At 46.7% G+C, this 23570-nt stretch overlaps 1 protein-coding gene across 1 annotated transcript in view; it reads left to right on the top strand.

Moving 5' to 3' along the window:
- Itih6 (inter-alpha-trypsin inhibitor heavy chain family member 6) overlaps positions 1–22954 on the top strand; it is a 30637-nt gene extending 7683 nt beyond the window's left edge. Inside the window, exons 3-14 of the mRNA XM_057760510.1 lie at positions 2670–2780; positions 5546–5799; positions 8111–8280; positions 11686–11802; positions 13373–13544; positions 14278–16072; positions 16185–16321; positions 18135–18227; positions 19449–19484; positions 19757–19870; positions 21273–21650; positions 22743–22954. Coding sequence (XP_057616493.1) covers positions 2670–2780; positions 5546–5799; positions 8111–8280; positions 11686–11802; positions 13373–13544; positions 14278–16072; positions 16185–16321; positions 18135–18227; positions 19449–19484; positions 19757–19870; positions 21273–21650; positions 22743–22954 — 3589 coding nt within the window. The remainder of the gene's footprint in view (positions 1–2669; positions 2781–5545; positions 5800–8110; positions 8281–11685; positions 11803–13372; positions 13545–14277; positions 16073–16184; positions 16322–18134; positions 18228–19448; positions 19485–19756; positions 19871–21272; positions 21651–22742) is intronic.
- Positions 22955–23570: the final 616 nt, after the last annotated feature.

The raw sequence follows: 23570 nt of genomic DNA, 5'->3' as shown, positions 1-23570 counted from the left end.
AGATGATACAGACCTGGACCTTCAAGTTCCCTAGGGAAACAAAGACTCTATCAGGCTGTTACTATATTCTAAATTAAGAGTCTTTGTATTTTTGGTCAGCTGGGGCTGAAAAATCAGATGTGATTAACAAGAGACCAGTATCATTGAGGTTAGCTTACAGAAACTGGGGTCCAGGAATGCCAAGGCTGCATCTCAAGCTGGTAGCTGAACTTTGTAATGTGTAAGGGTCTCCTGCATAGTGCCGTTTTTGAAACTGTGAACGAGTCATGGAGAACAGCTAAGGTTCAGCCCTGTGCAAGCCGGGAGAGGCCATTGGCCAAGATGAAACCTCAGCTGCAGTGCAGCCCCAGCATGCAGGTGCCAGGACTATGGCGTGACAAGCAAAGACAGTAGCAAGTGTAGTGTGTAGCTGGCCTGAGTCTAAGAGACTAGCTGTGGGTACCGTCGATGGCAGAGCACTCTGGAGCCCAGGAGATTGTGAGTAAATCCCCGGTGCTGGATTTTTTACACTGTTGGAGTCTGGTTTTGCTTTGATTGTAGCTGTGCCCTGGTTCTTCCCTCTTGGGATAAGAAATATGTAACTTTTTTTTTTAAATTTTACAAGAGCTCATAGTTAGGGGCTTTGGATTTGTAGAGACTTTAAATATCTTAAAGAGGCTGAACTTCTTAAAAAGTGTTTGGATGTTTTAAAGAATGTGAGACTTTTAAAGTTGTTCTGTTTTATATTATGATATTAACATGAGATCTTGGAGACAAACAAGATCTTGGAAAGAAATGTCACAGTTTAATAGTTATGTATTTGTGTGTAATGTTGACAAGAGGTCCTTGTGGTGATTGGTTTTTGTCAACTTGATTCAGACTGCAGCCGCCTGGGAAGAGGCAGCTCATCTGATAAAATGTCTCCATAAGATTGGCCTCCAGGCAAGTCTGTCAGGGCATTTTCTCGATTAGTGATTGATGGGGTGCTGTGCACTGTGGTTGGTGCCATCCCTGGGCTGGTGGTCCTGGGTTCTATAAGAAAGCAGGTTAAACAAACCATGGGGAGCAAGCCAGTGAGCAGCACCCCTCTAGGGCCTCTGCATCAGCTCCTGCCTCCAGGTTCCTGCCCTTCCTGAATTCTTGCCCTGGCTTCCTTCACTCATTAATAAGTACGAACTAAGAGTTGTAAGGTGAAATAAGCCCTTTCTCTCTTCCACTTTCAGCATTCCTTAGTTGCCTGTATTTCTTTGTATAGGGTTGAGGCCTCATGACCTTTCCTTCCATGTTAAAATATCTATTGATGTCTTCCTTGTTCGGGTCATGGTTAGGCAGGCATATTGTTGAGACTTCATGGGTATAGCTTCTCTGGCATTCTAGGAGACTTATGGCAAGCTTCACGTTTCTCTGGCTCTTACAATTTTTCCATCTCCTCTTCTGCCATGGTCCCTGAGCTTTAAGGTGCAGGTGTCATATTGTAGATGTACTAGATGGGAGTGGACTGCACAGCTCTGCATTTTCATCGGTTGTCATTCTCTGTAATGAGCTCTGTTTGTTACAAGGAGAAGTTTCCTTGGTTAGGGAATAGAACTACACGTATATGTGAGTGTAAGAATAAATATTTAGAACATAGAGATTCTGCTGGTTTAGTAAAGTGGCAGTTGAAGGTCCTCCTCCAAAATCCATGGTCATTAGCCCTGGTAGTTGGCTAGGTTTCTAGTATCAGGCTTGATTTCTCTCTGGTTAAGAAGATCTTAAGTCCAATTAGAGAGCTGTTGGTTAGCACAGGTATGTATGCCACTACTGCACTGTTAGAGTTATTGTGTCATACTGGTCATTGTTGTGGCTCACAGGAGTCATAGCTGGGTAGGGCTGTTGGTCGCTTCCCTACTTTGGAAGTTTTGTAGGCTGCATTATGGTCCTATGAACACTAGTACCCAGGGAGAGGCCATTCAGGTCAGAGCCAGCTCAAGTCATTTAGGACCTGTGTCACCGACAATTTTAACCACTACATCACTCATATTATTTACCTAATGTGTTTTCTTTAAAAAGGCACACTTTTAGGTTGTTCATAACCCAAGCAGCAGTGTCTGTGAGTTGTTGGAGTAAATAGTGTGTGTGTGTGTGTGTGTGTGTGAGAGAGAGAGAGAGAGAGAGCGAGAGAGAGAGAGAGCGAGAGAGAGAGAGAGCGAGAGAGAGAGAGAGAGAGAGAGAGAGAGAGAGAGAGAGAACCTCACTAAGTTGCGTAACTTGTCCTGGAACTCACTAAATACCCCAGAATGGTCTTGAATTTGTGATTCCCCTGCCTCAAATTCCTGAGTACTGGGATTATAGGTTTGCACTACCATGCTTAGCTTGATGTTACAGCAAATATACAATTATAATAAAAATGTTCAGCTATGTTACAACTAAAAATATTGTGTGTTAAAAGGCAAGCATGATTCAATACTTGGAGAAACACAAAACTCCAACATGTCTACAATATGTTGTGTGGTCTCTCTTTCCCCAGTGGACAAATAGATTTCAGGAGAATATTTCCCTCTCCCTCTCTCATTCACATTCATTCTTCCCACTCGTTCTTGAGTTTAATGACAGTTTTATTCTTTCTTGATCCTCTTATTTGTATCTATGTTTTTGACCATATATTTTCTTTCTCTGTCTCTGTTACACCTTCTTTATTTCTGCCCCATCAGGACCATCGACAATAAAGTCTATGTTGCAGAAATCAAGGAAAAACACCAGGCAAAGAAAATCTATGACAAAGCCTATCAGCAAGGAAAGACATCAGCTCATGTAGGCATGAGGTAAGGCTCTAGCTGATCTGAAATGTGATTTAGCTATCCTAGCTGTGTGACCAGGAAAGATATTCCTTCTCTCTGGACCTCATTCTATACTTCTGTAAAATAAAAACAATGATTTCTACTTCATAGGATTACATTAAGATTATGTGAGTCACTAAATATCAATGCCTATAACAGTAGATGTTTAATAACTGGGAATTTACTTCCCTAATTCCAGCTGTCTTTTGCTAGAAAGATGGGGCTTATTTAATAACTGGTACTTTGTGGGAAGATTATGAACAACTGAGTTTTTTCTCTTCTTTTCTTATTTTTTGTTTTTAATGTGGTATTTTATTTATTCTTGGAAAATTTCATACATTTATACAATGTATTTTGATCATATCCAGCTTTCATCCTCCATCCAAGCTCTCATATACCCCTTCAATGGATCTCTCTTCCAACTTCATATCCTCTTCTTTTGTTCTTTGTAATGCTCCAAATCCAATTACTGCTTCCCACATGCAAATGGGTGTGGCCCATTCACTGGAGCGTGGGCAGCCTACTAGTGACTACATCTTCCCAATAAAGATGACTTTCCCTCCCCCCACAGAAGCCACCAACTAACTCTTCGGTAAAAAGAGTGGGATCTCATGGGCTCTTCCCCCATTTGTGCTGGGATTTTGATTGACTTCATCTCATGCAGGTCTTGTGCATGCTGTCATAGCTGCTGTGAGTTGTTCATGAGTACAAAAGCCATGCCATATGCAGAAAGCATTGTTTCATAGGATTTCTTCAAATTCTTCGACTTTTGCATTCTTTCTGCCCTCTATTCCATGATATTACCTGGACATCAGAGGCGATGACATGAACATCTTATTTAGGGCTGGGTCACTTACTCTGAGCATTTGACCAGTTATGGATCTCTTAACTAATCATTATTGAATGCAAAAGGAAGCTCCCTGATCAAGGTGGAGAGCATTTTAACAATATGACCATTTAGTAAGGCAACAATAGTGGGTTCTGTTTTGGGGCCTATGACCTCCTCAGGCATAGACTTTTGACAAGGTTTTCAGTACCAGGCATGAAATTCCTCTTGTGAAGCATGCCTCAAATTCAATCAGAGAGCAGTTGGTTAGCCTAGAACAGTCCTACTCCCATTCCATATCTTGCCTGGTACTCTGATATTATAGTGCACTAGACACAGCTCTGGGAAAGACCATTGGTCAGTCTTCTGCCCTGAGCAGCCTACATAAAACCTTCCAGCACTAGGGAAGCTAGCTAGCAGGAAGGAAGTTTCCTGGTCACTTCGAGATTGATTTATCTATTCCCTGCCACGAAAGTGTGTGGTGTCTTCAGCAATAAGGTTTTACCATCTTTCTATAGTGAGAAACTCAGGAAAATGGTAATGGTCTATAGTATTTGGGGGCTTCTGGACCTCTTTGAATAACAATAACTCATACGGAGGTATCCCCCACCTCACATTAGGAATTTAGTTTAATAACCCTTGGCTTCTGAGAGTAGCATTTCCACCTATGTAGGACACCTCCATTAAAACTACTTTTTAAAATGCTATTTTTAATTAGCTGGCAAAGTAGTGGGTTTCCATACATTCTTAATTTTGGTTAACCCATCTGCCATATCCTCATCTCCTCCATACCTCAACTCTCACCAGTATTAAAATTTTAGACTCCCAGCACACATACTATGATTTCTGTCCATCTTTGCTTTCCTCTGTAGGCCATGGCCAAACCTTGCTTCCAAAGTTCTCTTAATTGGGCCCCATGAACTCTGGGTTCCATGCTCCCATTAGCTTTGCTTCCTTCCAGTGTCATCATAGTCAGTGTGGATAAATGCAGCCACGGGGGTCCTCAGCTCCCCCTGTCACCTTAGTGCTTTCCCATATGCAAATGATGTCCTTCAGAAACAAGACCAGCAGTTATCCCTCTTGTGCAACATTCTTCTATCCATCCACAAAAAAAAAAAGAAAGAAAAGAAAACAACAATAACTTTAGATTCTGCTCTCCCCCACTTCCTACATATGTGCTACTCATATGTGCTACTCATCCCACTAAGGCCTCTTACCCCTTCCCCCACATCCATGGACCCTTTCTGGCTTCCTGACTTATGCAGACACTTCAAGGTAAACATGGATATCTAAAAGTTTGAAGTTAGGATCCGCATGTCAGAGCTAAAATGTAGTATTTGTCTTTCTGGCCTGAATTAACAAGTGAAACTTGCCTAAACTGACCCTTATTTCTTAAATGGGTCCCCTTTGTCTGGTATGCATACTATGTTTTTAATGGGTTCCCCTCAGCTTCTAAGAGATTTTCATCTTGCAGGAATACTTCAGATTTTGCTGCTAAAAACTGAGTCGTTGTCATATAAACAAGCTCGGTTTAACACAAGGATCAGGCAGATTTGAGAGACTATTTAAAGGGAGAGAGGCATTGTTTGTGTACATTGAAAACTCTTTTTGTTAAATGAAACATTAGCCCCGAATTGTTCTGTTCAGAAAAATCTCCGTTCAGATTTTTATCAACCATGTTTCCCCCGTAAGGGGGAGAGCTACCTTTGAGATCATTTTCCAGGTAGAATGTTCGGGGAGGGGGGGACGAGGGAGGAAGGGAGGTTGGTGAGTAAATACCTGGATGATGGACTGTGGTCCGGGGACTTAATTGATCAGGTCAAGTTGGTTAAGCATGAGGCTTAGCAGAAACCTGCCATCTAATGATTCTGCTATGCCACAGGAGATCCAACACCCTTCCCATTAATTTCTACTTCTTGTCCAGGGACCGGGAATCAGAGAAATTTCAAATCTCCACTAGGCTGGCAGCAGGCACAGAGGTAACTTTTGTCCTGGCCTATGAAGAACTTCTACAACGACATCAGGGCCGGTACCAACTGGTGGTAAGCCTGAGACCTGGACAGCTGGTGAGGAAGCTGACTGTAGAAATCACTGTGTCTGAGAGAACTGGCATTGCCTATGTGCATATACCTCCACTGAGGACCAACAACCAAACAGCGAGCACCAACAACCAAACAAGTATGTGGGCAGTGAGAGGAAACACTAAAGATATTTACATTCTGTGAATGGAAACCTTGGACATTCTATGGAACAATCTTTCAGTAATGTCCCTGTATCAATTTCCTTCCCAAATCAGAGAGAAGGGAGCTTGTTTAGAGTTCAAGATTTTTAGAGTTCACTATCATCCCAATGAGTTCAATATCGTCCCAATTCCTGAAGTCAGTATGAAATTGGCATGAAGTAGAAGCTTCTAGAAGTATAGATTCAATTACTAAAAATAATTAATGGGCCAGGGTTGGTGGCACATGGTCTTTATCCCAGCTATCATGAGGCAAAAGCAGGTACTACTGTGAGTTCAAGGCCAGCGTAGCCTACATAGTGACTTCCAGGTCTAAGCGGTGAGACCCTATCTCAAAACAACAACAACAAAAAAAATTGATCACCATAGTGTATTAACAGTCTTGAAGACTGCAGGAATCACGGAGGATGAATCCTGCTTTTTCCTAAATGACCACAAAGAACAGGGAGAAAGCAGAAAAGCAGTACAGGATTCTAGGATGCAAAGAAGTATCTTGACTAAGAGGCTTAAAACCAAAAACGTTAGTGGGGTTATGACAGATACGGCTATAGTACAATCAGGATGTAATTTTAAAAAAAGATATGATCTAGGACCTCACCCTACTGCAGCCTGGTGTAGGAGGCTTGAGTTAGGACCACAAATCTCCATGTTTAACCAGTCCCCGAAGAAGTTCATATCCAACCAAGCTGGGAGAATCACTAAACAAACTTAAAACTTCCCTGGGAGTTGAGTAGACAGAAACAGGGAAATTACATAATTCAAGAGGCTAGCTACCCTGGCAAAGATTTTAAGCACAGATCTGACTGATGGGAGCCTGCTCAGCCAGAAACACAACATGGTGCACTTGGTGCAAGTTGGGTTCCAAGCCAAGATGGACTTTGTCATAAGACAGAGCCATGTGATCAAGGCTTCGGTTTGTTGATCTGTCGAATGAAAGAGACATCTATGACCCAAGACCACAAGAAAAGGTTTATTTTCCAGAGCTGAGAATGCATCCTAGGGCCGTGTTGATGCAGGAGGTCATTCTCCCACAGAGCTACTATCTAAGACCCACTGGAAAAAGCGGGCCAATCCTCCCTCCATGGGATTTAATGAATGTTGGCCGTGGTGCTATCCTTCAGTTCCATTTGACACTCAAGGAGGTCCAGGTGTACTTCCAACTGTCTTGCCCATGAGCTCACATCTGACCCTCCAGTAACCCCTTCTGATCAAAGAGCTACTGTCCCCACTGTGCTGTTCCTAAGGAGACTGGAGCTCAGAAAAAGAACAAGTGGAGGAGAAAGGGAACAAGTGGCCCTGGGCAAACAGGGCACTATCAGGGACCTGGGCCCATGGGCCAGCTGAGTCTTGCAGGCTGAATGCTTAAGCCCCAGCTATAAATGGCAGCTCCCTCCCCCTTCTCCTTAAAGGTTAAAACAGAGGATAGAAGTAGTCCTGTGGGGATAAAACAAAACAAAGAGCCCTGGAAGGAAGGAAGCCCAGGGAATGTATGTGAGCAGGCTTCTCAGAGCATGGGGGCTCAGTTTGCCCCTAAGCTTCCTGACAGCTGTAGCAGGAAGGAGGGGGGGTAGAAGTCCCAAGGCTCCATTTTCTGGAGAAAGGGAGACATTTTTAAATGGACACTTATCTTGAAAGAAAATTCCAGAGGCCTTGATCTTGCAGTTGGTTCAGAGAACATCCAGAAGCAAAAGGCAGGAGTGATTTCAGGAGACCCTACAAGGCTCATTCACATGATGATTCTGGGTGGCAGGGGCAGAGGGAGAAGAAGAGCCAAGCCTGTGTCCCAGAGGAGATCCCTGCTATCCTGCCCTGTCTCACAACAAGAAGGACAGGAGAGGAGCCCAGCCCTGCCCTGTGTCTGTCTCTGTCCTCCCCACCCACTACACTGTCCCTCTAGAGGAGGACAGTGAGCTCCAGGTGGAGCTGGGGACAAGAGAGTCCTCCAGAGACAGGTCATGGGTTGGGTGCGAAGTGAGGCAGGGGAGGTTATGAGTGAAGGACAGACCCTCCACCTCCAGTGCAGGAGCTGAGGGAGGGCTGGGTCTGGCAGGCAGGGTGTGATGAGTGGGAAGGGCAGGAGCTGGCCACAGGGCTTGTGACAGAGTGGCAATGGGGAGCTGGAAGGGCACGCTAGGCAATTCGAGCAGCTGCGGGAGTGAGGGATGGCCTCCCCACCCTCCACACACATTGCCCCTCTCACTGTCCCCCTTCCATGGCTTTTCTCTCCATGCCACCTCAACATCCATACAGGTGAGGGTGACTTACCCCCATCTACCAGGATACAGAGGGCAGAGACCTGTGTCCGCATCACCTTCTCCCCAACACTGCAAGACCAGTCTGCCTTCTCCAGCTCAGGCATCATGGCTGACTTCAGAGTCCACTATGATGTGGTCATGGAGGACATCATTGGAGACGTACAGGTACCTGGACCTGGGACATGCAGAGTTCTTTGGTACATAGTCACTCGGGTCAGGGTCATGGTCTGGGCTACAGGAAATGTCCCTCTGAGCCTTACAAGGTACCTGTGAGAGCCAGTCATCAGGAACAAGGTGAGTGACTGCATTCCTTGGGAATCCTGTAAGCAGGCCACAGGGACTCAGAGCTGGAGGACTTGAAGCAGGGCCCGAATGGACGCCCCTAGCTGTGTCCTTCATTAGCCAGCTCAGAAGCAGGCAAGGCATTGCTGAGTATTCGGCCTTCCATGCTTTCTGTAGCTCTCAGACTGTCCTGTTGTCCTTGGCTTTCTTGCTGTGGTTGGCTTCTGAACACTTGTTCCCCATCATGAGGCCCTTTCCTGCACAGGAAGTGTGTCAACTCTGAGCCTGCACACCCCTGGAGAGAGGGGAGCTCCAGTGTTACAGATGAGCAGGGCAGCCCTGACCCAAGACCTCACCCTTTCCCCACCCCGGGCTTGCTGGTGAGGTTGGCCAATGACTGGGAAGTCAGTTCCCGAGGCCTTTCCTGCCTTTCCTCCTTCCAAGCACAACCCCACCCTGCTGAAAGGTTCCAGGGCACCCAGCACCTTTCCCTACCACTACCTAAGCCAGTCCCGCAGAGCACAGGAGCAATGATTTGCTCAGGCTCACTGATGCCCTGGGTGGGATTCCTCTACATCCTCCACTGCTCAGCATCTGCTTCTCCACCCTGAGTTCCTGGTAAACTCCTTCCTATCTGTATCCACTCCAGATCTCAGCATCTCCATCCCCTCCTCATCTCACCATCTCCATCCCCTCCTCATGTCACCATCTCCATCACCTCCTCATGTCACCATCTCATCCCCTCCTCATCTCACCATCTCATCCCCTCCTCATCTCACCATCTCCATCCCCTCCTCATCTCACCATCTCATCCCCTCCTCATCTTACCATCTCCATCCCCTCCTCATCTCACCATCTCCATCCTCTCCACATCTCACCATCTCCATCCCCTCCTCATGTCAGCATCTCCATCCCCTCCTCATCTCACCATCTCCATCCTCTCCTCATCTGATAATTTCCATCCCCTCCACATCTCACCCACAGTTGAACTCCCCCACCCCATACAGTGCAGGGGACAAGCCTGGTCCTTCATCCCTCTCTTGATACCCTGCAGCACAACTACTCCAGCCTAGGGACCAACTCATTGCCGCTGGACACTCAGAAATGATTGGACTGAACTCCCTATCTCTCTCTTGGCCAGCTCCTGATAGTGTAACAGACAGATCCATGTTGGCATCAGAGATAAATACCCTGTAGGTGCCATGCTATTCTGTGTTCCAGGCCTGGAGGCTCAGGACAGTCTGCCTGAAAGAGCTAACAATCACAGTTCTATGGCTAAAGTGAGCAGATCTTGCTCAGAGTACAGGAAATGCCTCAAGGGTGGGGTGGGGCATGAGAGCAGATGCAGGCTATGGTAGAGTCACATATGTAGACTCATGGAAGACATGACCGTTGCAAAGAGGCAGGGATGGAAGGACTCCAGTAAGACCAGGAATCTGACAAAGGTCAGTCTTCACTGTATGTCTTGGGGTGCCCGGATCCAAATTCGAAGGGCCTGCTCAGAGCCACTTGTCCCCAGCAGCTTCTTTCACTCTCTTAAGCTTCTCCTGTGAGGGAAACTATCTGGAAAACTTTGGAGAGCTGTATTGACTGGGCTGGGGATGAAGGAACCCAGAGAAATAGCTCTGAAGAGGTGGTCTGTGATGGCAGGAGAGAGCTCAGGGTCTCAGAATCCCGAGGTTACAGGTGGGCAGCACATCAGTGAGGTGGGGTCTGCTCAGAGCCCAAAGGCATCTACTGGCTCTGGAAACAAGCTTGTCCCAGCTGCCTTGGTGTCAGAAGCATGAGTCCAGGGTGGGAGTAGCACATGCTGTGGGTTCAACAGGAATGAATTATTGGTAGGGGATTCTTGAGGCTACCCATGTCTTCAGCCTAGGATGCTCCCAGTGGGAAAGAAGCTGGTTAGCAGTCTGAGGGCAACTGGGAGCAAGAGCTTGTGTCAGTGTGTGGAAAGCACACACTTGCCCACACTCTGAGGAAGACCTGGTGAGCTGCATGCCGGGAGAGCAGTTGACACAGAGATGAGTGGTTGGCCTCATGCAGGGTCCATGGCAAGAAGACATGGCCCTCTTCAGGAGGCACGTGACCTCCCACGATCCAGGTGCTTATGACCCGGTGCCCTTCAGAGTTCTCAGGGGCTGGGATCATGGCCTGGTTGACGAAAAGGGCTGTGGGAGTTGCTGGGCACTTTGTTGCACCCAGGCTACAAACTGGCCGCAGGAGATCTGGTTAGAAGGCAGGCCAGTATGGTGGGCACACAATCATCCCCCATGTATGCCAGGTACATGGGAGCCCCCAAGGATTCTGCCCATAGCTTGACAGCGACAGGGTCCTGAGTGACAAAATCCTTGGGGAAATGGAACAGGGAGCCAGGACTGTGGGAAACAGGCCTGCAGTGCCTGTGAATTAATTCAGAGGCAGGGATGGAGGGGCAAACATTTTCCTCTTCCCTTTATCCTGTCCTCTGGAAAAGAAGGGAGCTCCCAGGCTGACTGAAGGAAGACAGGAGCAAATCCTGCTTTCCCTGGGAGGCCTCAAGCCTTCGGCCGAGAGCTGTAGGCTCCGGGCTTGCTCAGACCCGACCCCTAGGCAGCCTAGGCCTCCCTGGCTGGAGAGGACACTGGTCCTGAGGGGCCTCCAGGCCCTTCTCCTTCCCTTCCCCTCCACTGACCCAGCCCTCAGGCTCTGCAGAGGGAAAGATGGAGTGTGGGGGCAGGGGGCAGGCAGCCAATCACATCAGGACAGCCCAAGGCATCTGTACCTGGTGCTAACCAATCCCCTCTGCACAGACAGCTCTGCTGGCCTCTGCTTCCTCCTCCCTCCCTGCTCTGCCCAGCAACAGCAGAAAGGAGTGTTTAGGAGGAGAAGGAGGCCCTGCAAGCTCCCAACCCTTGGCAGCAATGAGCTGGGCCCCCGGCTCACTGTGTTGAGGGAGGTTAAAACAATACTTTCCGTTCCTGGAGCCCAGACAAACGTCCCCGGGGACTCTCAAGCCTGTGCAAGTCCGGCTGTCTCAGGGACAGGAACTCACATAGTACAGAGATGCTGACCCTCGTAGGCCTGGGCCCCAAGCTTGTCTTCTCCTCTCTGCTGCTCTGAACAAGGCCTGGGATGAAGGGCTCAAGAGCAGAGGCTCAGTTCTGGTGTGCAGACCAAGGTTGAGCCAACTGACAACCAGGGAGAGGGAGCTGGCCTGGGAAGGAGAGAGCAGGGTGTTATGCAGGAGGGTGAGGGGCCTGATTTGGCCTAGCTTTCACCCTTCTTCTTGGCTCCTTTCTTTCTGTCCAGATCTATGGTGGCTATTTCATTCACTACTTTGCCCCCAGAGGCCTCCCACCAGTGGAGAAGAATGTGGTATTTGTTATAGATGTCAGCGGCTCCATGTTTGGAACTAAGTTGCAGCAGGTAACAGGATTTCCCCTGCGGCCTCTGAAATCCATAACTGTCTCCCGTTTTGATAGCTTCCAATGACTGTTAGTTCTCCTTTTTTAAACACCTGATGCTCTTTTTCTTGTACTAGCCCAGTCTGCCCTCAGTCTCATTATGTAGCTGAGGATGACCTTGAAATTTCATCCTCTGGCCTCGACATTCTCAAGTGCTGGAATTATAGGTGTGCACAACCGTGCCCAGTTTATGTGCTGCTGCGATAGTATATAGGGTTTCATGCCTGCTAAGAAGCACAATATTTAGTGAGCTGTATTTCCAGCCCTCTACCCCTTCAATGTTTGTTTTGTGTCTCTGATCCATCAACTCCTAATTGTTTGACTCTGAGCTACTTATGTCTTTGTGAGCCTCGGTGCCATTACCTGGAAATAAGAATAATATTAGTGCCTTCTTCACTATCCTTCTGTAAAACTTATATGAACTGATACGGGTAAAATATTCAGGAATGTCTGGAACATAGGAAGTGTTCTATTAGTAGTGCCTAATACTAGAATCTACTTTTTATGGAGCCTCTTATATGCCTAGCTCTCTGTTAAGTGTTGTCATGGGGGAAAAGACAGAGGAAGCAGCAGCATTATGTGGCCTGTTTGCAGAGTATTGGATATGAGACTGGAGAGTGCAAATATTTCCATGTCAGAGTCTTGGTGAACAGTCTAGGGTAGAGACTCTCTGAGTGAGAAGGATGAAAGCAGATGGCTCAAGAAAATGCTTCCCTGAGAAAGGGCAAGTGGAAGATCATTGAAGATATGGCTACATAAAGAGAAATGACGTGCTATCTAAAGGGCACCAGGGTAGAGTTATGCAGTTGAAATAGAATGTGGGCTCTCCAGGGTCTGATGAGAATGTAGGCATGGAGGAGACAGAGGGGCTGAAGATCAGAAGCAGATCTGAGCAGATGGAAAGCAAGCCGAAGTCCCGCAGCCAGATACATGGCTCTGTAATCATAAGGTCCTCCTACTTGGAAGGGTTAACTCATTCAGCCCAGGAGCATATGCTCAGAATCCATTGACTGCAGAGACTGTAGAGCTCTGGGAAGAACAGACCTGGGAACTTTGAGAGGGAAGCTGTCCGGTAGACCTTTCTTCTGTTCATTCGTTTTGCTTTGCTTTCTGAAACAGTCTCTATAGCACAGGCTATGTTGGAACTTGTAATCCGTCAACTTCAGCCTCCCGAATGCTGTTTACCGTCATGCACCACCATGCATGTCTCCATTGGAACTTGCTTGATGATAATCTCAAACTCTGTACTGTCTAAAACAATAACCACTGGCTACATGTGGTCATTGAACACTTGAAATATGACTCTTGCAAGTTAAGAACTGATTTTTTTTTATTCTTCATTGGAGAGTGAACTTTGAAGCCTACAATAAAGCCTTGCAAACATTTTGACCTAATATCCTCAACTCGCAAAAGGAGAGGTCAAATAGGGTTAAAACCGTGAAGCACCCAGAGAGAGCTAAGTGACGTGAACAGAGCCTTTCAAGTTCGTGGCACTCAAGTTTCCTCTCATCTCCTTCATCCTTATCCCACAGACTAAAAAGGCCATGAACACAATCCTCAGTGACATGCAAGCCAGCGACTACTTCAACATCATTTCCTTTTCTGACAAAGTTAACATCTGGAAAGCTGAAGGCTCAATCCAGGCTACTGCTGAAAACATTCATAGTGCCAGGAACTACCTGAGTCGCATGGAAGCAGATGGCTGTAAGTGTTTTACCCGCCTCCCCAAATGGACAAGCTGTGGTGACAGAAGAAATTTCTGAGCCCTTCTCTTCATTCCCCCATGCTTCTCATTTCTCACGCTGCCAGAAACATCACTTTCACATTTTGCATAAAAACCATAACTTTTCCTCCTTTTGGTTCCCCGCCTATTTCCCTCTCCTGATGGTAGGAACATGGTTGATTTCCCCTGTATCTTAGCCTCTTTTTCTTTGGACCTCAGTGATCTCTTCCTTAAAACAAACAGGAAAATTGCTAAGACTTTTAAAATCAGCATTGTAGGCTTTATTTCCAAGCTTTTGCCCTGGTTGTGACTTTTGTTCTCAAATAATTACTCCATTCTCCCAGATCTACTGTCTCTCTCATCTAAGCCATCTCTTCCCCTGTAGCACGAAGGCGGTGGTGCTGTCTTTGGGTGGTTGTCATCTGACTAGAAAATGAAATGATCCTGTCCCCCCACATACACACACACCCTGGGGAATAATCAAAGGATAGTCTGAGACAGGGAGCGATAAGGACAAGGACATATGGGCTCCACTATCAGGTCACATGAGCCAGGGCGAGAGTGATGGAGTTTGGAGGGATAGGCAGCGAGAACAGTGTGAGAAAAGATCAGGTGGGGAGGATGAGCCTGGAAGCATGGTGCAGTACCAGTGTGTCTGCAGTGGGGGTAAGAAATGGCCTGAGAAAGTGATCTCACAGTCTGCTCCCCAATTAGGGACCGACATCAACGCAGCTCTGCTGGCAGCTGCTTCAGTGCTGAACCATAGCAACCAGGAGCCTGGAAAGGGCCGTGGTGTGGGGCAGATTCCTCTTATCATGTTCCTGACAGATGGGGAGCCCACAGCCGGCGTGACAACTCCCAGTGCGATCCTTTCCAACATCCGTCAGGCATTGGGCCACAGGGTATCTCTTTTCAGTTTGGCCTTTGGGGATGATGCTGATTTCTCACTACTGCGCCGGTTGTCCCTGGAGAACCGGGGAGAAGCAAGACGCATACACGAGGACGCTGATGCAGCTCTGCAGCTAGAGGGTCTCTATGAGGAGATTTCCAAGCCTCTACTGGCAGATGTGCGCCTGGACTATCTGGGTGGTTTGGTTGGGACCTCCCCTAGGGCCCATTTCCCTAACTATTTTTGTGGTTCAGAGCTGGTGGTGGCTGGCAAGGTGCAACAAGGTGAGCAGGAACTGGGCATCCACCTAGCAGCCCGTGGCCCCAATGGTCAACTTCTTGTGGCCCGCCATAGTGAAGAAGCCACCAACAGCAGCCAGAAGGCCTTTGGTTGCCCCGGGAAACCTGCCCTCAATGTGGCCCACTTTATCCGCCGCCTGTGGGCCTATATCACTATTGGGGAACTGCTGGAGGCACGCTTCCAAGCCCGGGACCCTACCACTCGCAGACTGCTGGCTGCCAAAGCCCTCAACCTATCCCTTGAATACAACTTTGTCTCACCTCTGACCTCACTGGTTGTGGTACACCTCGAGAAGACCAATGAAGTATCCAGGAGCCAGCCATCCACGACAGCTGAGGCAAGCAGAGTCACACCCTCACCCAGCAAAAGCCTTGGCCTGGGAGTAGGCACAGCTCAACCACCCTCGGTCCTCAAGGTCTCTCCCAAATCAAAGCCCATGAAGCCCAACTCAACTGTTACTGCCCCTAAAAGGAAGTCCAAAGAGCTGGGGGCACTAAGCCAGTCCTCTAATGCCCTGCCAACATCAGTACAACCAAAGCCCCAAATTCCAACCCAAGATTCCAGTACCTTGGCACTGCCAACTTTGAAGATGAAACCTATTGCCCCTGTGCCTTCAAGTTCTAATGCCCCGTTACCTCTGAAGCCCAGCACTCCATCACACCAGAATCCTGGTGTGACATCACTTATTAATTCTAGGACACGTGTCCTACCTCTGAACCCTGTCAGCCCCACCCAGCCCAAAGGTGACACTATGAAGCATTTTAATCCGTTTACTCCTTCTGAATTTCCGGCTTCATCAGATGCTCAGCCTACACCTGATTCCCCATCATACCCTCAACCTGGGGAACCCATAGCACAGTCACCACAAAGCCTGCCGCAGCCCAAGTCTGTCTCCACATTTCAGATAACCAAACACCCATTACAACTCAGCTCCAAAGGTCTTGCTCCCAAGACTCCTTCAAATTTACCAGACCCTAGATCTGGGATCATCTTGCCCAAGTCTCCTAAAATCCCTTCACCTCTTAAACCTAATATCTCATCTCACCAAACTTCTACTAGCTTACTACGTTCCAAGTCCAGAACCCCAACTCCCCATAACACCCAAATTCCACTACCCGCCAGGGCCAGGGCAGTAGTTCTTCAAAGCCTCGACACATCCTCAAGCACACTCTCAAGTTCCACAAGTCCCAGCAGTACTGTGGCCACGTCTCTTCCTGGGGAACCTCTCCCTTCTCCCTTTACCCCTACTCTGACCTCTCTGCTTCCTGCTGCAAGACTCTGGCATCAGCAAGACTCACTGCTGGGACCCAAGAGCACCAGGCAAGTTCTGGGACCATCCCTGCCAGGGATTCTACTAATGGCCCTAAACCACTGCTCTGGTCCTATGCTAGGAGGCATCTCCCCGAAACCTCCCGATCTTGTTGCCTTCCAGCACTCTCCCTGAGGCCTTCAGTCTTCATCTTCTCCCAGAGAAGCTCCAGCTGCTGCCAGAGTCAGTGGTAGAGTCCAAGTTCATGGAGTCCTTGAACCCACCAGTCTTCTATACCTTCCTCACTCCTGACAAAGACGGTGAGTGCTGAGTGCTGCTGGCAAAAGGCCAAGGTGGAGCAGGGGAGGTGTGGATGAAGAGAGCAGAGCGTGGAGGAGGTATATTCCGAGTAATGCTCCAGAAACTTCCTTGGTTGCATTGGAACTTTGAACTAGTTAACATTTCTAGACCTCAGTACATAGGCAGAGAATCGGAGGCCTTGGCAGATAAGGCTGGAGAGGCTAAACAGAAGCAAACAGGCTAAACCAGAGTTGACATTTGTCTTTTTGAAAAAAGAGAATTGTTGCTGACTCCCAAGCAGGGGAGGAATGTGGTGGTAGAAATTGAAACGTCACTGGGTAAGGCAGGTCTGCTTGGTTGTTCTGGGCTCTGTGAACAGTCCCCTTAACAAAAAGGGATATACATTTTACAGAAAATAATGGCATTTACCATTACATTACCCAAAAACTTGAAACATTCATTTCTAGTTCTCCCTATGTGCAGGTACTTCTCTTCATGTTTCTAATCTACCATTTCATTCTCCATGAGAAACTATTGATATATGCATTTTATACACAAAAAAATTGAAGCACAGAAAAGTAAAACAACTTGTTTAATGTCACACAGCTAGTTAGAGACTAGACCCCATACATTCTGGTCCCCAAAAATATGTCTCACCACTCCATTATTTATGTTTTTTTATTTTTAGAAGAATTTCTTGAATTACATTACAGCAGAGGATTCGAAAGGGTTAGGGGTAGCAATAATTCACAAGAACACAAATTTGGGCAACATCTTTGACATTACCATGCCCTCTCTTCCCCAATATCCCACCTGCCTTTCCATCTTAGTGATGTTACCTCTAATCTATTTTCCAAATTTACGGACTTCTCACGATCCCAACCACCACAATCAGGAATCAGACAAACTGCCATCCCATCTGAAACAGCTCTTCTTGCCTGTTTCCCAGGCTCTTCTTGCCCTCTTGCAGGCCATGGCATTTTTCAAAGAACCAAATCAGTTCATGTTCCTTTCCTACATAATGCTTCTCAAGGATTTCCCACCACGCCTAGAATAGAGTTCAAAGTCTTCTGTATGGTCTGCAAGGCCTTGTAGTGCTGTGCTCTGTGTACCCACACCACATTGACTTCACCTTCTCCCATTCCCCCATTTCTCCTCAACTCTAGACCCCTAGTTTCTTCCCTACTCCCCACAATGGCCCTCCGCAATCATCACCCAGGGACGTCGTTCTTTCTACTGTTTCTCCTTGATTCACCTGGCCCGCCCTTTCCTATAGTTTCCATCCTTCCCTTGCCCCTAAAACTCCAGCTGGTGCCTTGGATCTCAGACCAGCTTTCTTACCCACCTTCCTCCACAGGCCACTTTAGGCCTTCCTTCCTTGATCAGTCCAAGGAAGGAAAGCAAATTTTTTTTTGTATAGCATCCACCACCTTTGATAATCTTGACTCTGATATTTCACCAGGTGAGAAACCACACATGTCTTTGTCACCATCATAGCCTGATGCCTACCTAAGCAGTGCCTGGAAGAATAAGTGAGTGAATGCACACAAATGAGAATATAGGTGTTAGGAGAAAGGAATTGGAGTGTCTCTGAGCTTGAGAGGGGCTGTGGCAAGTATAGACACGAGCAGGTTAGTTTGAGTAGCTGGTGAGGACTCTCCCAGTCAGAAGGAAGAAAGGGCCAGACATGGAGGTTACATAGAATCTTGGCACTTGGGAGACTGTAGCCTTAGGATCAGTAGCTGGAGGCAAGCCTGGACTGCACAGTGAGACCCTGTCTTCTCTTCGATCCAGGCGTGGGAAGGATTCCTTTTATTTCTCTGTGTTTGGCAGGAAGTCCACACTGGGATGGCAATTCTGAGGGAATCCCGGGAGGAGCTGAACGTGATATGGACTCTAAGGAAAGTTCCATGGAGCTAGTAAAAGGTAAACCAGGGGTTCCTCTGGCAAAGGCTCCTCTAAGCCCCCATGTCTAGTCAGTGTCATTTGAAGCTCTCATTGACAGTATGGGAGCCCAGAGGAGGGGCAATATATTCCTTTCCATCACCGTATAACAAATTACCATAAATTGAGCAGTTTAAAGCAACACATTGTAGAATTAGTTTTCTTCAATGGAGTCTTATTAAATTTATCAGCCACACATCAGGGCAGGTCCTATGCCCATGTTAGCCAACAGAATGAATTCAATGGTGTTTTTGTAGACTATTGTCTCATATTGCTTTGTTTGGACAGTTTTTATCTTATTGGTCTTTTGATTGTTTTTTAATTTTCATTTTGTATTTTTCTGTTTCTTTTTTGTTTTTGTTTGTTTTAAAAGAGAAAAAATATAAAATTGGATATGTAGGGAGGTGAGGTGGATCTGGGAGGAATTGGAAGGGAGGGAAACGTGATCATAGCATATTACATGAAAAAAATGTTTCCAATAAAAAATAAGACAGCCCCCATTCCCTTCACCCATGTTCTCCTGCTGTAACAGAATGCTACAGCATGGGCAATTTCTAAAGAAGAGACATTCATTCATCTCACAATTCTGGATCCTGGAAGGTCCAAAGTTGAGTGACTGCATCTGCTGAAAATATCCTTGATGGTAGGAACTCTACAGAATCTCAAAGCAGTGCAAGTCATCACTCAGCAAGACAGAGCAAGCCAGCCCAAAGAGGCTGCGTTTAGAACAATCACTGGCTAATAATCAATTAGTCAATCAATTAGTCTGACCTTGAAGGATAACCAGAAATTGACTTTGATTAGCAAAAGAAAAGGAAAACATTCCAAATGGCAAGAAAAACAGGAAGCAGCAAAAAGAAATTGAAAAAGGTCATAATAACTGTCAGTTCAGGGTCAAGTGTGATAGTCATGTGTGATCCTAGAACTCTAGAGGCTGAGGGAAGGAGGATCAAGAATTCAAGTCCAGCCTGGGCTATACAGTGAGACCCTGACTCAAAGAAAAACAATAAAAAAAATAAGTCAATTTGACTAGTATAGAATAAAGCATAAAGAAAATATTGGGGAAATAAATTCCAGAAAAAGTTTAAATACTGAGCTCAGGAATTTGGCCCTTACCTAGGACTCAGAAGTCAGAGGGTCCCAGGGTTGTTAGGGATGTGTTAGATCAATTGCTTATCAATGTATGTCCTCTATCCTTTGCAGGCACATTGCCAGGCATCTTCACCTTCTGGTCCTTTGGTAATCCACTCACATCCCCCCACCACTTTGTACACTGATACTGACACCGGGCTCTTTCTCCCTCTATCTTTCCCTCTCTCTCTCCCTCTCTCCCTCTTCTTCTCCCTCTCTGCCCCTCCCTCTCCCTCCCTTCTTCTCCCTCTTCTTCTCCCCACTCCAGTACCTCTGTCTTGGGAAATAGACATCCTTCCGTTCTCCTCTTCTCCTTGCCCTCTCCTTTCTCCCATTCCTTCAAGACTCAGAACTTCAGAGTTTCTTCTCCTGCCTTTCAGTGGATGGGGATCCCCACTTTGTGGTCCACATTCCTCACTCAGGAGAGAAGATCTGCTTCACACTGGATGGGCGCCCAGGGGACCTACTGCAACTCATAGAGGACCCTAGGGCAGGTGAGAGCCCCAAGGACTCCATTCTCAAACAACCACAACTGAGTGTTCTCATGTTAGTAACCCTAGATATTTAGCATTTTATTATATATATATATATTATAGTAGAGTATATAAAATAATAGCATATTTTATATACTGGGGTATTACTTCATAAAGAGTTTTATTGGCTTACAGTTCTAGAGGTCTAGAGTATGTACATACATACATGTAATATTGGTCTAGATAATATAATGTTTATAATACATATATGTGTAAGTATTATGTGCTCTCTATATTTATATGCCTTATATTTTATACCATATAAAATAATTATATATAATACCTTGCAATAAGCAGGCATACAAATGAAAACAAATATATGACTCACAAACATCTGTAACTCCAGTTCCAGGAGATCTAACACCCTCTTCTGACATCCACAGGCACCAGGCATGTACATGGTACACATACATACATGCTGGTAAAGCATTCACACACATAAATAATACATAAATAAATCTAAAGATAGGTGTAGTGGTGCACGCCTTACATCCCAGTTAGTTCTCAGGAGGTACAGGCAAAAGGATTCTCTGTGAATTCAAGGCCAGACTAAGCCACATAGTGAGTACCAGGACAGCCAGAGCTACATGGTGAGTTGCTGTCTCAAAAATACATAAATCAATAAATAAATTTTAAAAGTACCCCCCAAAGAAAACAAGCACATTAGTAAAAATCACTAAGATAGTCAGAGATACATATCAGGGCACATGGTAAATTATTTTGACATTCTGCATACCCATAAATACGTAAATATGTACCACACAGTAACCATATACATCAACACATTCTGACTTAGAAGCCCTGATGCTTCCAGATTGAGCCCAATTCCCAGGAATCAAATGCACAGAAGTAGCACTTATTCTCTGCCACATCAGACACATGAAATAGACTAGTGTACAGAAACAGTCACCTGACACACAGTGATATGCATCCAGATGTGTGCATACTAACACTTTATACTTGTTGGCGTATCTTACAGACAGCCAAGACATAGAACACCAACACATCCAGAGGTACAAGCAAAGATACACATTGTAACATACCATCTTCTTCAAACATGTCAATGTACTGATATTCCAGAGATCCTCATCGGAAAATAACCAAACACACAGATTTATAGAGCAATAGGCGAGCATGCGAATAGCCACATAAGAGTGAGCATGTGTACATGCTCCTCCTACCTGTAGCTCAGGGTGGACCATGGTGGAAGCATTCCCACAGGAGAGATAGCATTCTAGCCACAAATCTGAATTCTGTCATGGGAACCCTGGGACCTGAGACCTCAGCCCTGCCTGTGCAGTGGGTCACCATGTGCATGCTAGGGCGACAGCCTGTGCTCTGTGCCTGCATCTTCCCTTTACAGGGTTGCGTGTGAGTGGCAAGTTGCTTGGAGCACCGCCAAGACCAGGCCACGAGGACCAGACCCGTACATACTTCCAGATCATCACAATCACTTCAGATAAACCCCGGGCCTACACTATTACAGTAAACCGCAGTTCCATATCTGTGCATGGTGAGGGCACCTTGATCTTACCCTGGAACCAGCCTGCCCTGGTGAAGAAGCCCCAGCTGAAGCTCCATGTGGCTTCTGCAACCCATCTCACCATCCAACTTGGGCCCCACCTCAACTTCCTCATCCTTCGCCACCACTACAGACACCCTAGCATACTACAGCTACCCCATTTGGGGTTTTATGTGGCCAATGGCTCAGGCCTCAGCCCCTCAGCCCGTGGCCTGATGGGTAAGTGCTGCTGAGGTTGAGAGAAACCACAATGTACCAGTCCTAATAGAAACCTCTTTCTTTTCCTTTTTCTTTCTTCTTTCCTTCCTTCCTTCTTTCCTTCCTTTTTTTTATTTCCTTTTATTTGTGTGTATATGGATGTTTTGCCTGCGTGTGTGTGTGTGTGTGTGTGTGTGTGTGCTGAATAGCCCCAGAGGCCAATAGAGGGCCTCAGATTCCCTGGAATGAGAGTTAAAGAAGTTTGTGAGCCCATGTGGGTGCTGGCAACCAAACTCAGGACTTCTACAGGAGCAGTAAGTGCTCTTAACCTCTGAGTCTTTTCTTCAGCCAAGAAACCTTTTTTAGGATGACGGTCTAGCGGGTTCCCAACTGTGCAGAGAAATGAAAGTCAGGCTCTGCCTTTAGGAAGCCACTGATACAGAAAGAGGAAAGAGTCAGCCATAGAATAGGGATCATGAGAAGGGGTAAGTGTGAAGGGAGCTGCCCAGGAACCTACAGTGACCCAAAGTAGGAAAATGTCCCCAGCCTCAGAGCTCAAGAAAAGGCTTTCAAAAGAGGAAGGGCATTGCATCTGGAAGGCTGAGAAGTGTGGGGACAAGGGACAGAGACTGGCGGAGCTAGTGCTGGCGTGATCCCACTGAACGTCAGCATGAGGAATCAGACTTTATCTCAAAGCCATGGCGGGGGAGCCGTGAAAGGTTCTAAACAGAGAAAGACACAGCAAGATCTTAGTATTATAAAGCACCATCTGCGTATTTAGCCTTCTGTGAAAGCGGATTGTAGACTATAAGAAGTTAGAAGACCCTGACAGCACCCGAGACCAGCCAGGATAGGTCGAACAGATAGCTTCACCTCCCTAAGGCTCTTTGAACGCTTTCTCCCCTGTATCTTCCTGTCTTCTCCAAGCCCAGCTGTTCTCTTTCTCTCTGCGGTCTTGACTCTGCACTTCCATGCCACACCCTTGTCCCATCTGGCTTTCTTCAGTGTCCAGCCTCTCCCCTCCTGAGCCTCTACCCTACCTCTTTCCTCCTAGATTCCCTGCTTTCAGACCTCCCCAGAGCTCTAATCGGTGCTGCATCTTCTCTTCCACAGGACAGTTTCAGCACCCAGGCATCCAGCTGGTAACAGGACCTACTGGGTCTTATTTACAGAAGCACCATGGCCCAGATGTGCCAGTGGTACTAGGCAAGAAGCTGCTGAAAGAATCATCAAGGCTTCGTCCTCGCTGGACTTCATGCTGGCTGGTGAAACGCTCTCATGTCGAACAGCTGCTGGGCCAGCCCTACCTTGCCTATGTTCTGTGATGACTCTTGTACCTAGAGCAAGGAGATATGAAATATGGAGATCACGTGGCCAGGGCATGGAGTCAACCAGGACACAGGCCTGGGTACATGGAGGTACACATAAAGACTGTGCTAAGGGACGAATCTGCCAGGAAGCCCAGAGATAAAAGCTTTAGTAGCCTCACCTCGTAGTTCTTGTTTATACTCTCTGCTCCCTCCAAATTCACATTAGCCCTGGGAGTGACTTTCCTTTTTTATTCATTATTAGAGAATTTCACACATGTATACAATGGACTTTGATCTCATCAACCCTCCCCCCACATCCCTGTCTATTCCTCTCAGAATCCACCATCCCACCTCGACTTCACCCTCCCATTCACTTTCTCTTTTCCTAGGCCCCAGACTGTCTTCCTTACAAGCAAAGCCTCGCTGGGTCACCAGTCCCGCTCATAGTAATCCCGTATTTCTACAGTGTACTCACAGCTCTTGGATTTACCCAATAAGCTATGATCGACCCCGCCGTTGGCCTTCTATATGTATTCACCTTCTGTGCGAGATACTCTTCCTTTACCTAGGTAAACTTGATTCATTTTTCAAGTCTTAGTTGTTTCTTCTCCTAGAAGACATTCCCTGGGCC

The sequence above is a fragment of the Chionomys nivalis genome, chromosome X, assembly GCF_950005125.1.
Source record: "Chionomys nivalis chromosome X, mChiNiv1.1, whole genome shotgun sequence".
In the NCBI taxonomy this organism is placed as follows: domain Eukaryota; kingdom Metazoa; phylum Chordata; class Mammalia; order Rodentia; family Cricetidae; genus Chionomys; species Chionomys nivalis.
The sequence above is the reverse complement of the archived record's forward strand: the minus strand, read 5'-3'. Positions and strand labels throughout refer to the sequence as shown.